The 13,446-nt window shown below is 36.1% G+C and overlaps 1 protein-coding gene across 1 annotated transcript in view; it reads left to right on the top strand.

The window, feature by feature from the left end:
* Positions 1-13,446, top strand: part of ADGB (androglobin) — a 90,991-nt gene that overhangs the window by 19,591 nt on the left and 57,954 nt on the right. The window contains exons 9-12 of the mRNA XM_009082824.1: positions 5,622-5,716; positions 8,689-8,863; positions 9,646-9,736; positions 12,399-12,543. Of these exons, the coding sequence (XP_009081072.1) occupies positions 5,622-5,716; positions 8,689-8,863; positions 9,646-9,736; positions 12,399-12,543 (506 nt within the window). The remainder of the gene's footprint in view (positions 1-5,621; positions 5,717-8,688; positions 8,864-9,645; positions 9,737-12,398; positions 12,544-13,446) is intronic.

The following is a 13,446-nucleotide window of genomic DNA, read 5'->3' as shown; positions in this document are numbered from 1 at the left end:
ATGTTGAAAGAGGGGAGTGTGGCAGAAATATTAATTGGAATTCGCTCCATAATGTAATTGTTTAACTTTTTTCCTTTGTGCAGGAAATATAGCTTGATGAATTTAATTTTTGTATTAATCCATTCATAATAGCATAAAAATTAAGTCTATTTTTACTTTGTGAATTTATATATAATTATCTTTTTTAAACCCAGCCAAATACATTTTAAACAAACCATACCTAAATGCTAATCAGCCAAGTAATCAGTCAATAAGGAAATGTCATAAATGTACATTAAGCTGATTTGGTTCTATCATTGCTTATATTTGCATAGCAGTAGCATTTCCATGCAACTAGCAGCAAAGCATTTATTAACTAGAATAATTCAGAGTTGCAAATCAGTAGATGTGAATACATAGAACATCTTTCCTTCGGGAAATAACTACAAAGTAAAAATGTGTAACAAGAATGAAACTTACTCCATAATTTGGAATCCTGCTTGTTGTTTTGAATTCTGATTAAAATTGGTGGTTTAAATAATTTTAAATTATAGCAAACCAATACTGTTGTTTGTCATCACCAAATATATTTGAGTTCCTAGCTTATATACCACTAAATGAGGTAAACAGCAGTAGATTTTAAAATGTATTACAGGAATGTAGTTTGCTTTAGTAGTAGTAGGTGTGCAATAGGAAATGTGATGTTTCACCTGAGTATAAGGAATGCAACTAACTAGTTACAATGCATTTTTGTTGTGAGATAGTATCCAAAAGAGAAAAAGCTTGCAGGCTTTGTGAGACTATGAGACACATGGTCTGCAGAGTGGCTCAGGACAGTAGAACCATTGTGCATAAAGTAACATCTGAAACTAGGTCTCGGTTCAAAGTGAGACTCCAGAAGCAGTAGTTGTAAAAAGTTTCTGAATTGTTCTAGGGAATTTTGTACCAGTGACTTTGCTTAATGCAGCACGGTTTTTGATTTTTTTTTCATTGTAAGTGACTTGAAAAGCATTTAATTCCCAGCATGATAAAAATGCTTATTTCCCTGCTGCAAGCTTTCACTCTGCCTATTGAGTGTGAGGACTTCAAGGGAATTTTTCTTTTTGATAAATATTAATTATTTCTAAAGGATATTTCACTACTCCTGATATTGTTTCTATTTTATTTTTAAAATGGCAAAAACATCTGTATTGGTCATGTTGTATATTCATTACCTTCTTGAGTTTCATATACATTGATATATCAGTTGCTTTTAAGTACTTGGAAACTTCTCTTACAGGCTTTTGATTTTGAGTGGGTTATAATGTTATGGTGTGTTAATGCTGTCTGGCAGCTAAGCACCCACCTGGCCACTACTCATTCCACAGTGCAATGGGGGAGAGAATCAGAACTGAACCTCTTGCCTACTCCCAGCATACTCGCTGGGGTAGCAGCATAAGAAACACAAGATTTTGTGTGCTGTGAGCTCTGCTCAGCAATAGCTGACACATTGGTGTGTTACCAACAGTGGTTTGGTCATATAGTGCTATGCAGGCTGCTCTGATGAAAATTAGCCCAATCCTAGACAGATGCAATACAAATGTATCCAGTTCTAAATCACTTGCACACTCAGACCAATGCCTGCTGCATCCTGCAAATACAATATGAGTTGTAGGATCCTTGAAGCACTGAACTTGTTTCTCTATTAATCCAACTGTGTGGATCCAGCAGACTAACAAGCTCTTTACAAAATCAGTCAGGACTCGTCCTGAGAGCAACCAACTCTTTGGTCCTGTGGCTTATCAGTCAGCCAGTCCTTGGGAAACTTGGGCAGTCAATTTGAATGCTCCTGTTGGCTCATTTTAGCAGACAATCTGCACTTTTCCACTCATCAGCTTTTTTCTTCTGGTATCTATTTAACCTTTCGCACTTAGGGAGTCTCCTTGTTTCATAATCAGTTTTTGCAATTATATGATAGGATATGAGCTACTTAGTCCTCTTGTTGCTATAAAGAGTCACTGCTCCACTTTCTATTTATGTTTCTAAACTAATGAGTTTGCTAATAATTTCTGAACTGCTGGAAAGGGGATAGTATTCCACTTGAGAAGACACTAGCTAGGAATTTGGGACTTTGTTCTACAAACTGACCGTGTAATTTGCTAAGTCTCACTGTGCCTTGATACCAGTTTTGTAATTAGAGGTAATAATATTTTCTATATTGCAGAAGTGTTGAAACATTATTATTGTGTTTAAAAGTTTTTGAAATCACACAGGCAGATCTGTAATGTTAATCATCAGTGTCTATGAGATACATATCACATAACCTAAGTTGTTATTATTTTTCTTTTGCCTATTTGAAAGAGTTTTAACTTACAAGAGGATAGAGGCCTAATATTCTGTTTTGGCTTTTCAAATGCATATTATCATTCTGTGATATTTATGTCAACTCTGAAGAGCACATAGGTTATTTTTCTGAAGACTAAAAAAGCACCTTGCAATAGGCAAGGCTAATCCATGCTAATCCAACAGCAAAGGTTAACATATGAGCTGCATACCTGATGATCAGGATATTGAAAGCCAACTGATGTTTTGATAGAATGGTTTGGGTTGGAAGGGACCTTAAAGATCATCTAGTTCCAACCCCCCCCTGTATGGCAGGGACACCTTCCACTAGACAAGCTTGCTCAAAGTCCCAACCGACCTGGCCTTTGAACACTTCCAGGGATGGGACATCCACAACTTCTCTGGGCAACCTATTCCAGTGGCTCACCGTACTCACAGTAAAGAATTTCCTCTTTACGTCTAATCTAAACCTGCTGTCTTTCAGTTTAAAGCAGTTGCCCCTTGTCCTGTCACTCCATGGGCTGTAAAGAGTCCCTCTTCAGCTTTCTTTTATGTTTCGCTTAGGTACTGAAGGCTGCTCTAAGGTCTCCCTGAGGCCTTCTCTTGTCCAGGCTGAACAACCCCAACTCTCTCAGCCTGTCTTCATAGGAGAGGTACTCCAGCCCTCAGATCATCTTTGTGGCCTCCTCTGGCCTCATTAGTTCTCAGAGAGTTGAATGTCACCATCGGATCTTGCTTGACAAATAAATATTTAAAAGAAACATTAAGAGTGAGAAAATTCTTTGCAAGTCTTTAAAACATATGCTAAACAAATAAAAACAATTAAGAGCTATTAAACCAAACAATTTTAATTCCAGACCTTTCTTTTTCAGTGGCTGGATATAAATATTACAAGAATCAATTCAATTGATACTTTTCCTTCTCCAAGGGACTGGAACATTTGTTCAGGTTGTGTAGTGCCCACTGTCTGTAAAAGGATTTGCAAAGCTGCAAGTGTGAAATGTTAGCAGCTACATGGATTCAGAATGTTTTAACAAAGCACCACAGAATTCTTAAATCCACACTGATGGGTATAAGTAATTGGCTTTGCTGAATCTATCTTGTTGTATCATACATTATAACATTTTTCATCTAATAATACTGTGTTATCAAGGCTGTCGGTCTGAACTAGTTCTCCCAGATGCTGAATTCACACTAAGCAATAGTACACTTGCTGCCAAGTAATTTGCATACACCCTCACTTTTGTACAGTGAAAAAGGATCAAATAATATATATTCTTTTAAAGCTACTGGCATGATGTACAAAATCTTTCTAGTGTTACAGTAGTAGTGAAGTGGATATGATGTGCCTGGTTAATCATTTGCATGTTCTAATCATTTGTTCATTGCTGTTTATTGTCTGCCCTGCAGACATTTTATTTCACAACCCATCTGGACTGAGTGTGAGAGCTTTAAATTCCACCTGGTATTTGATTAAATACTTTTATTTGAGGAATACTTCTTACAAGTGGTAGATTGGTATGCCTTGTGGCACATACTGTTCTCTAATGTGTAGGACATCATAGCTACGATTGCTGTATTTGTAAGAGATCAGATATGTCAGTAGGTACTGAAAATAAAGCTAAATTATATCCTTGCTTTTGAATAAATTGAAGGCCACAACTAACACAAGATCTGTGGTTAACACAGGAATCACAAGCATCCAGCGAGAAATACTAAGAATCCACTGAAAAGTAACTGACTTACTATCAGCTTATACTTAATTGTGCAATTGAATTTCAGAAAGAATATTTAAGATGCAAAGATATCATATATTTTTGAGAATAAAATGCTGCATACCTTCTAAATAAACAGATTTTAAGTCTGATATTCCTGTAGTTTCCAGCCACTTGTCTATTTTTCCTTTTCTCCCTTTTTTATCTTTATATGCAGATGGCCTTGTTTTATTTCATTTCGCAGAAAATGCCTCTTCTTAGAGCAACTTCCAGTTGAACACTTAGTAAACATAGGAAGCAATTATCCTATATTTGAGTTGAAGCTGAAGGGAACAACAGACACAGCTCATTCTACTGGAGTGTTAAATGAGGATAGAGTCCTAGAATCATTTAGGTTGGAAAACACCTCTAAGATTATTGAGTCCAGCTGTTAACCTGTACTGCCAAGCCCACCACTAAATCATATTCCTAAGTGCCACATCTACACATCTTTTAACTACCTCCAGGAATGGTGACTCAACCACTTCCCTGGGAAGCCTTTTACAATGAATGAGAACCCCTTCTGTGAAGAAATGTTTCCTAAAAAACATTCTAATTACAAAACAGGTGTCACAACCTGTGTCCTGAAATCCTGTCTTTGCATGTTTTCTTAGATGAATAAGAAAAAAAGAGCGAGAAATAGATATCCTTCATTTAGAGCTGTGTCTTTGGTCAAACCACAGACCTATATTTCAAGTATTATATGTTTTGGACTTTTAATTTCCCTTCTGCATGAATGGACTGGCTGTCAGACAGCCTTGGCTTCTCTTCATGATTCAGGAATCAGCAATAGCTTCTTTCACAGATACAGGTATGAGATGATCATGTAGTTGCCTAGTGCAACAGATTTCTAGGGGCGACGAAGTGAATGTGCCCTTATGCCTTGCCTATGGCAGAATTAAAGGGAAACGCTTCTGTAAAGTGTGTGGGGTAAGAGCTATGAAGTCACCCCTCACACTTTCTGAAGTAGCCATCATTACCTCCAATTTTTCATCTCCTTGGCAGAAGTAAGGGCAGTGACCCTGGTTTACAGGCACTCTGTGTCTCAATCTGTTTATCTCAATCTTCACATCCATTTGCAGGACTGGACAGAGCTCTGGCTTTTGTTGGCAAGATCAAATTTTGCCTTTACTGGTGAGAAGCCTTTAACTAGTATTGTCTAATCAGGGTGCTTTTTCTTCATCTACCCAGGTGATGTGTGTTGTTTTCTTTATGCTAGTATCTACTATTTTCAAAAATTGAAACCCAGAACAATGTCCAAAGCTACCTCTGACCTGTTGTATTTCTAATTTTTTTTTTCTGCTATTCATTTATGTAAAATAAGTGAAGCATGCTAAAGTTGTCGGTGTAAATAGGTAAGGATTAAAATTATGTGGTTTCTTTCCATCCATGGCTGCTTTTTCAAGTACTTTACAATGAACTCTTCTTTTGAATGAGAGAACGGAGTCAGACTATGAAAAGAATAATAAAAATAAGGCAGAGAAAGCAGAATAACTTAGGGTGAGGTGCAACTACATCTGTTTATTGTTTACCTTGTTCTAAACCATTTCAATGTTTGCTCTATAGAATCTTCTGTGCCAACCCAGCCAGAAATAGCCGTGTATGCGGCCTGTGTACCACTACATTTGTTTGAAGAGGATATTTTTGCCCTAACGCGGATGGTAAGATTCTATGCTCTCAGGACTGGAAAGCATTGCTTATTTTATTATCAGAGTGTTTCATTTTGTGGGAAGTATGTTTTAACAAAAAGAATACAATTAGCATAGTGAAACAGTCACTAGGTGATGGCTATCAGTTAAATTTATATTTTGTATGTCTGTATTCTGAACATTCATTTTCCTGCCACAGGCTGCTCATTTTTTCAGTTTTCCACCACTTTCCTCTGGATCTCAGAAGCTGAAGTCTCCTGGGAGAGACTAGATGTGAACTAATAAATGCATCATGATTAGATAGTTCTGAATGGAAAGTCTAATTATTTTAAGGGCTACTTGAAAAACATGAATTTTAATTTAAGACTACAATTAATGACTCTTCTCATATGCTTTCCAATGTGTTGTTTGTTGTTCTTTAAGAAATAGCATGTTTGTATAAATTTCTATCATTAGTGTTGTAACTGGTGAAAGCAGCTGGGGAGAGTGTAGCACTTCATGCAGCTGGGGTAAAAACAACAGTTAAATTTCCACTTAGTCACTCACAGTCCTCAGAAGAATATTTATAATGCCAGAACAGGCTTTCTTGAGTTGATTGTTAATTAGATTTTTTGTACATTTAAACCTTATTTATTATAATTAGATCATTAACATTTAAGCTGCCTTCTGAGGAAACTGATAGGCTGCATAGAATAAAGAATTTTCCAGAAATTGTTCGTAGGTGTTATGCTTTAGTGCTCTTAAGTCTTGCACTATTTTCTTTTTAAAAATTGTTCTGTGTATTTTATGCTATTTTGAAGATTAGCGTGTTCTCTGTGATTTTAATTTATTTTGAATTAAAAACACCGCCTCTTTGCTAATAATAAGTTATACTAGTCATCAAAATGCAAAGGAGAAATGGTAACATAAGGTTATATTTTTCCTGCCACCTAACACCTTGATGTGCTGGTTTGGACTGAAGTGGAGTTAATTTTCTTCACAGTGGCTAGTATGGGGCTATGTTTAGGATTTGTGCAGAACACAGGGTTGATAATGCAGAGATGTTTTTGTTATTGCTGAGCAGAGCTTACACAGAGTCAAGGCCTTTACTGTTTTCTGCACTGCCACACTGGCAAGGAAGTTGGGGGTGCATGGGAGATTGGGAGGAGACACAGCTGGGACAGGTGACCCAAACTGACCAAAGGGATATTCATAGGATAGGACATCATGCTCAGTATATAAAGTGGGAGGAAGAAGGAGGAAGGGGGAACATCTGGAGTGATGGTGTTTGTTTTCTGAAGGAAATGTTATGTGTGACACGGCCCTGCTCTCCTGGAGATGCTGAACACCTCCTGTCTGTGGGAAACAGTGAATTAATTCCTTGTTTTGCTTTGCCTGTGTGTGCAGCTTTTGCTTTCTCTATTAAACTGTCTTTTTCTCAACCCATGAGTTTTTGTAGCTTTTACCCTTCTGATTCACTCCCCCATCCCATTGGTGGGGGAGTGTGTGAGTGGCTGCGTGGCTCTTGGCTGCTGCTGGGGTTGAACCACGACAGTCTCAAACTTGACTACAGTCTGTTGGGATATACAGATTTCTGAAAAAGAGGCATGGCAAACCAAATAGGATGAGACAGATGAATCTATATGTCTAAACCAGTATTTTAGTAAAGACTGATAGAACAATGGAAGTTGACAGAAATTAAATATAGAAGTGTAGTGGATTTCTTATGGATTAAAAAAGTACCCATTTGCCAGCTTTATTTGAGGGCTGAGACATAACCACACTGATAGAAATAAAGTTTGGAAGAGTGGATTCACTGGGATAAGAACTGCTCCTAAATTTGGAGGAAATTTTGTCATTGACTGCAGTTGTGCCAGAATTTCCCTCCAGAATTTTTTCAGTATTCCTTTTAACTTTTTATTCTAGTGTGGATGTCCTTGGATTGTTGTGACTTGAATTTGTCTTAGTTTGCCCAAACAAAATGGGAAAAAAATCAATAATTGAGTCATACAATTGTGTTGTGTGCTCAGCAGCTGACAAGTTCTTCTTTATGGCACCTAACTGGTCTTCTTCAAAATCCTTTCTAATTGTGGATGTTTTAACCGGCATTTTTAATTTAATTTGTTCCCTACGCTTTAAATAACTGACAACCACAACTACATTCTCCTCTGCTGAGTTGATAAATACAGAACCTCAGAATATTCAACAATGAGTAAAAACAATCAGAGTCTTGCTGATGAGCATGTTAAAGAACTAAATTATTGATGATTTATTTAGCGTGTAAAAGAAGGTGTGGCTTTAAAATAAAAAGGATGTATAAATCTTGTAACAGAAGTTGCAGGTGTGACAAATGTTAAGTACTGGACCATTATTATTTTAATGCGAAGAGCACCACTCAATGTCCACATCTAAAATTGCTCTTAAGTCTATTCCTAAGGGCTTTGGCATACAGGTCAACTAGAGTGTCTTTAATGTGCTTTATAAATTAGCCAGCAGATAAAAAGCTTAACTTTAATGATGTATTAATTCAAAGCGATACTACATTATGGAGATTCCACAAGTTTTCTAAATGACCAGTTGATTTTAGAATTCTACCACTTGATAAATTCAGCATGAAGTAAGGACTGTTTCCCTCAGAGGAAGTATTTGTAAATATATTTATTTAAAAGAAAATATTGTCCCCGTTGTTTTGGTACATATTCATTCTCTTCACTTGTATGTTTTCTGTAGCACTTAAAGGAATATGGCTATATATACATTGAAAGAAGTATTGACTCTATTATGCAAACTAAAATACATGTAAGCACTTCTAATATACTCTACTTTTTCTGCTTAATATCAAATTCTAATTAGAATGTTTTTATATAGTCATGTCAGGTGAACTATTTTTGTTTCATTTCTTATCCAAGCTGCTAGATGCTTTTGTATGCATGCTGTTCTTTTTTGTTAGATATGATGAGAAAAGAGATCTGACCGAAGTCAGATTGTCTTTCCATGTTTCGTAGACTGATTCTTCGGAGAAGATGAGGCAATATGGGCTTTCCCACATATTCAGCCATCCTGTCCTGATCACTAGAACTAGGTCCTGTCCTCTGGTAGCACCACCACAACCACCAACAGTTCCTCTTTGGATGCTTTTCCGTCAGAAAAAGAAAACTGTTGTGACATCTGAACCCCAAGGTTTGTCTACGAAAACCTCCAAAATAAATTTGTAATTAAATTTTAATTATTACAAACATTTTCAGGGCCATACTTGTCATCTGTTAACCTAATTTCAATTGAACTTTTTCTTTCTTTTTTATTATTTAGTTTTGGCCAATTTTGTACTACTTCCTCTTAGCATTTTTTCTTAAATGCTTTGAGAAGTGTCTTAGTCTATGTCAGAAAAAGCACTCTAGTGGAGAAAATGAAGAGGGAGTGTTATCAAAGCAACACAGAAAAGCTCTCTGATGCAGAGCCATGAAAGCTTCTGGGCACCTTTTAAAAATTTAAAGTATGTGACTAGTCCTGCTGCATCAGTTCACAGTTTTAGAGTAAATTTTTTTTCCTAGGGTTTTTCTATACTGCATATAATGGAGTTAAATGCATGATATGAGATAGCTTGAATATGAAAGTGTTACAGGCATGCTAGCAAAGTATACTGGGATAAGAAGCAGGAAATTGGCAAAGGCTGAATGTGCTCCCATAGTTGATCTGAACTACCCTGGATAACCTTACATATACATTAATGTACATATACATTAATACTTTGCTGGCTGAGGATTGGAGTACTAAGCAGTTTTTTCTTTTCATTATATCTCCTAGAACCACCCCTGGTTCTTCTGTTCCATTCAAGTACATGTGATGATACTTAGAGAATTATTTAGGAGTGACAAATTCCCCACAGGAAATTATTTGTCGAAGTTATAGTGTTAAATATTTCTTATTAATATATATTTGACAAGTTGTTGGGTTTTTTCCAGAGCCTGTGGTAAAGAAACCTGAAGAATATGTGGAGATTTCTAGCCCATTTTTTAATTACAAATTGAATCTCATCACAATACCTACAGTCATGTAAGTATTTAATGCAGTTTCAGCATTAGTATTATTCCATTTCACCATAAGAGTGCAATGACTTATCTTTATTTGTGTCATATGGAAAAAAACTGCTCAGGTCAGTTAGTCTGAAGCACATCAGGATCAGCATTCTATTGTATTGTTGTCACGTAGTTAATCAGCTATCACATTTAGGATCAATATCAGCAGTACAAGAACTAAATTGCTATACTAGATGCTTACAAAATGTTAAGAAACACCTACAAACTTCTGAAAACCTTCCCATAGCTAATCCCAAGAATTTTTAATCATGCACACAGAGGCACACACGCAATTTTGAGCATCCTCCTGGCACTGAGGGCTACACGCACACCTTGTCTTCTGGGAGTGCAGCACACACCTCCTGTTGGAGATGGAGGTTGGATTGCTCTTAGCTTTAACTGCTTCTCCCTGCAATCTGCTAATCTACATGCTGGTGAGATAGTTCACCATGGGGTGGGCATGCAGACAGCTGAGGAGTGAGTCACCTATTGTCACAGCCCGTTCGGACAGTCCCCTAGGCAGATACACACTTCTCAAGGCTTCTGACATTGAAGGACAGGCAGTGCTGTCAAAGATACTTTGCCAGATTCTCTACTCATGTGGTCCAAAGATGTAGAATATTAATAGATCACTTCCACCAGAAATAGGAATATTCTTTGATGTCTTTAAAATTTTTCCTCAGACTACTGGTCTTTCTTAACTCTTGCATGTAACAAGGAAGTAACGGACTGGCTAGTCGGTACTTTCATGGGCATCATGTTAATGTTTATGAATAAAAGAGGGAGTTCTCTGTTCATGATAGTTCTTAAAACAAGCCTGAGAGTGCAGGTGAAGAAGCTCATGCTCAAAACACAGCTTTGTATAAATGCCTTGTGTTAGGACTGTTTGGAAGTCCTATAAACCCTTGTCTTTTTACAGGGTGCCTTAGAGAAGGCTCAGAATTGACTTTTAGTCAATATTGAATTGTCGGTATAATACTTCCTCCCTGATAGGAAAGATTGCTGGTTTATGTATCAAGGTCTTTTTTTATGTCCTATGACCCACTGCATAATATATTTCTGTCAGGCTTCAGCTTATGATGTGAACATTCAGTAGACAAGTTCTAGAATTATTAATCCCATCACTTTTATTCTGACTGAACTCCTGTCAAGAAGCATTGAATGTATCATATACCAAGTGTGCACCAAAAGGTTTATGTCATTTTGGAGAATATTTCTTTTCTTGAGATTGAGTGCAACAACAGTTTGCAAATTGTTGGAAGTGTGTGTATTTTTTTAGGGTGTGTACACCTTTTGTTATGTACGTCTCTAAGTAAACTGAATAAACTACATACATAGCAGTTTCTGCATTTTGATCATCATAATTGGATGGATTAATAGTAAACCAGTCATGTATTTTTAATTTTTATTAAACAGCAGCCTTTGTCCATGGCCTTGGACTGTTCTGGGAATATAATTGTTTTGCTGATACAGTTGCATTTTATTGGTTAAAAATGCTCAAATTATTTCCCATTTGTTTTCAAACAGTAGAAGTAGAAATACATAATAATGATCTAAGCAATATCCATTAATAGGCTATCAAAAGCATGAGAGGTTAATAACTAAGATGTTGAAGTATTTGCATGTAAACATATTTTATAATGTTTTTTCATATTTGATACATTGCTCCATGGTCAGCTTTCCCCATTTTGTCAAGGACAGTTTATTTAATGTGCTAAGTTTCCATGACAATCAGCTAATTTAATCTTTTGTGATTTAATTAACAGGTAGTAGCCAAAAATATATAGCAGATATTGCATTTCATTAAAGTAATGTAGCTGTCTAAATAAGATACGAGACTTGGATACACAATTGGGACTGAAAGTTTTTAATCTCTTCCTTTTATTTTAATAAAATATTTTGAAACACTCAGAAGCAAGATAATTGTGACTTACTGCAAAAGATCTTGATATTTCATCATCTCAGTCCTTAAGAAGGGAGCTAGATAACAAATGCTGAGATTTTGTTTTGTTCTTTATTACTGTAATAACACAATTATGCATTTATGTCTAATTGGCATGTATGCACCATGCTTTGGTCTTGCTCTCCTAGTTCACTTAACAAGCAAAGAGTTATTTATATTTCCATCAGATTTTACTTCTGCCTTCAGTGTAGTCAGCAACAGAGCTTTCTTTTACTACAACCAGAATAGGCCTTGCACGGGTTTCCTTGGTTATCATGTGTTTTATCTGTCTGGTAGCTATGGAGACACATTTTGAAGGAAAAGACAAAAACTATTCTCACACAAAACACTTCATTTTTGCCCTACCTCCATTCAAGTAGCCATTTTTTCTTCTCTAGGGGCCACAGTAATTTATTCACTTCTGGCATTATCATCTAGTTTTCCTCAGCTGATTTGGGCTTTGCTTTTTTGAGGGTTAGTTAAGAGGTCTTTCCAGCATAGATATGTGTGTTGTTCCAAGCCAGTAATGACAAGGAATATATGCATATATAGATTCTTTGATGCCCTATGAAGCTGTCAAAATAAAGGAGCCACAAATTATTTTGACAACATTCTCTTAAGAATAGTAATTACGAAGAAAGTCATTTGAAAAAAAAAAGTATGGATTAAAGTGTTTGAGATTTCTTTTATTGTTTAGCCGCGTTCCACGGTCTACCATCAAAAAAGGATTTCGTTCCATATCCTGTCTCACGTCTGTTACTGAAAGTGATGAAAATGAAAATGACAGTAACGTGGATATGAATCAAAATAGGAGACACTCAAATGCAGAAGATTGTTCTCAGGTAATAATTTTCCTAATTTGTTTTAACTTGACCTAGTTTAATATTCCAAAGATAGGGAAAGTCCAAGTAGAAAAGACTTAATACTTAAACAGAGGTTTTTAAAGACAATTTGATAAGCTTTTTTTCCCTTGCTATTTAAGTAACTTCCCTACCCTTTCAAATATATTGATGTGTATTGGATGAGAAGTCTTTCTCAATGCTTTTTGGTTTAACCTTTTTTGTGATTTATTCCTCAGATTATAAAAGTTCTATTGCTAACACTATCAAGTATTTTGCTTTTTGCTCTTTAAAATCTTTAGATGTGAATATCTTAAGAAGATACTCAGGAGTCTTTTAAAAAAAGTGTTAGTTCATGGATAAATGTTATAATTAGTTTATTTCAGCTACAGTGAAAGATGTACCTGGACAATATTACTAGAAAAAGGTAACCTTTATAAACACATGCCTTAAAATGGCATCCCCATTTGGGTCTTAATGGAAAGACTTCAGATCTAGAGAAAGAGTTAAGGCTTCAATGATCAGTTTGTCTGCACTTAAGTTTCAGAAGTTCTGCTTTCTGAAGGATTTAGACCCTCAGGCTTCCTGAGCAACTCTGTGAGAGAATGACATTCCTCCAGACAGGTTCACTAGATGCAGTAGGCTGACCACAGGTTGCCCCAAATGACACAAGGAAATGCTAGTTACTAGGTACAAGTCTCCAGTGTAATTTTCCAAGATGGATAAGATGAATCTTACCCAAGTTCACTAAAACATTATGAGGATGACTTTGGGCAGTTGTAATTACTGTGATTTTTTTTCTTGTTATTGTCTTTGTTTTTAAATTATTACGTGAATGTGCTATCAAAAAACCTGCTCCTTCTAATATTTAAATCTTATATGCCAAACAGAGAAAAAAGTATACTT

Source organism: Acanthisitta chloris, unplaced genomic scaffold, assembly GCF_000695815.1.
Source record: "Acanthisitta chloris isolate BGI_N310 unplaced genomic scaffold, ASM69581v1 scaffold1329, whole genome shotgun sequence".
NCBI lineage: Eukaryota > Metazoa > Chordata > Aves > Passeriformes > Acanthisittidae > Acanthisitta > Acanthisitta chloris.
Note: the sequence above shows the minus strand (reverse complement) of the source record. Positions and strands in the feature narration are given on the sequence as shown.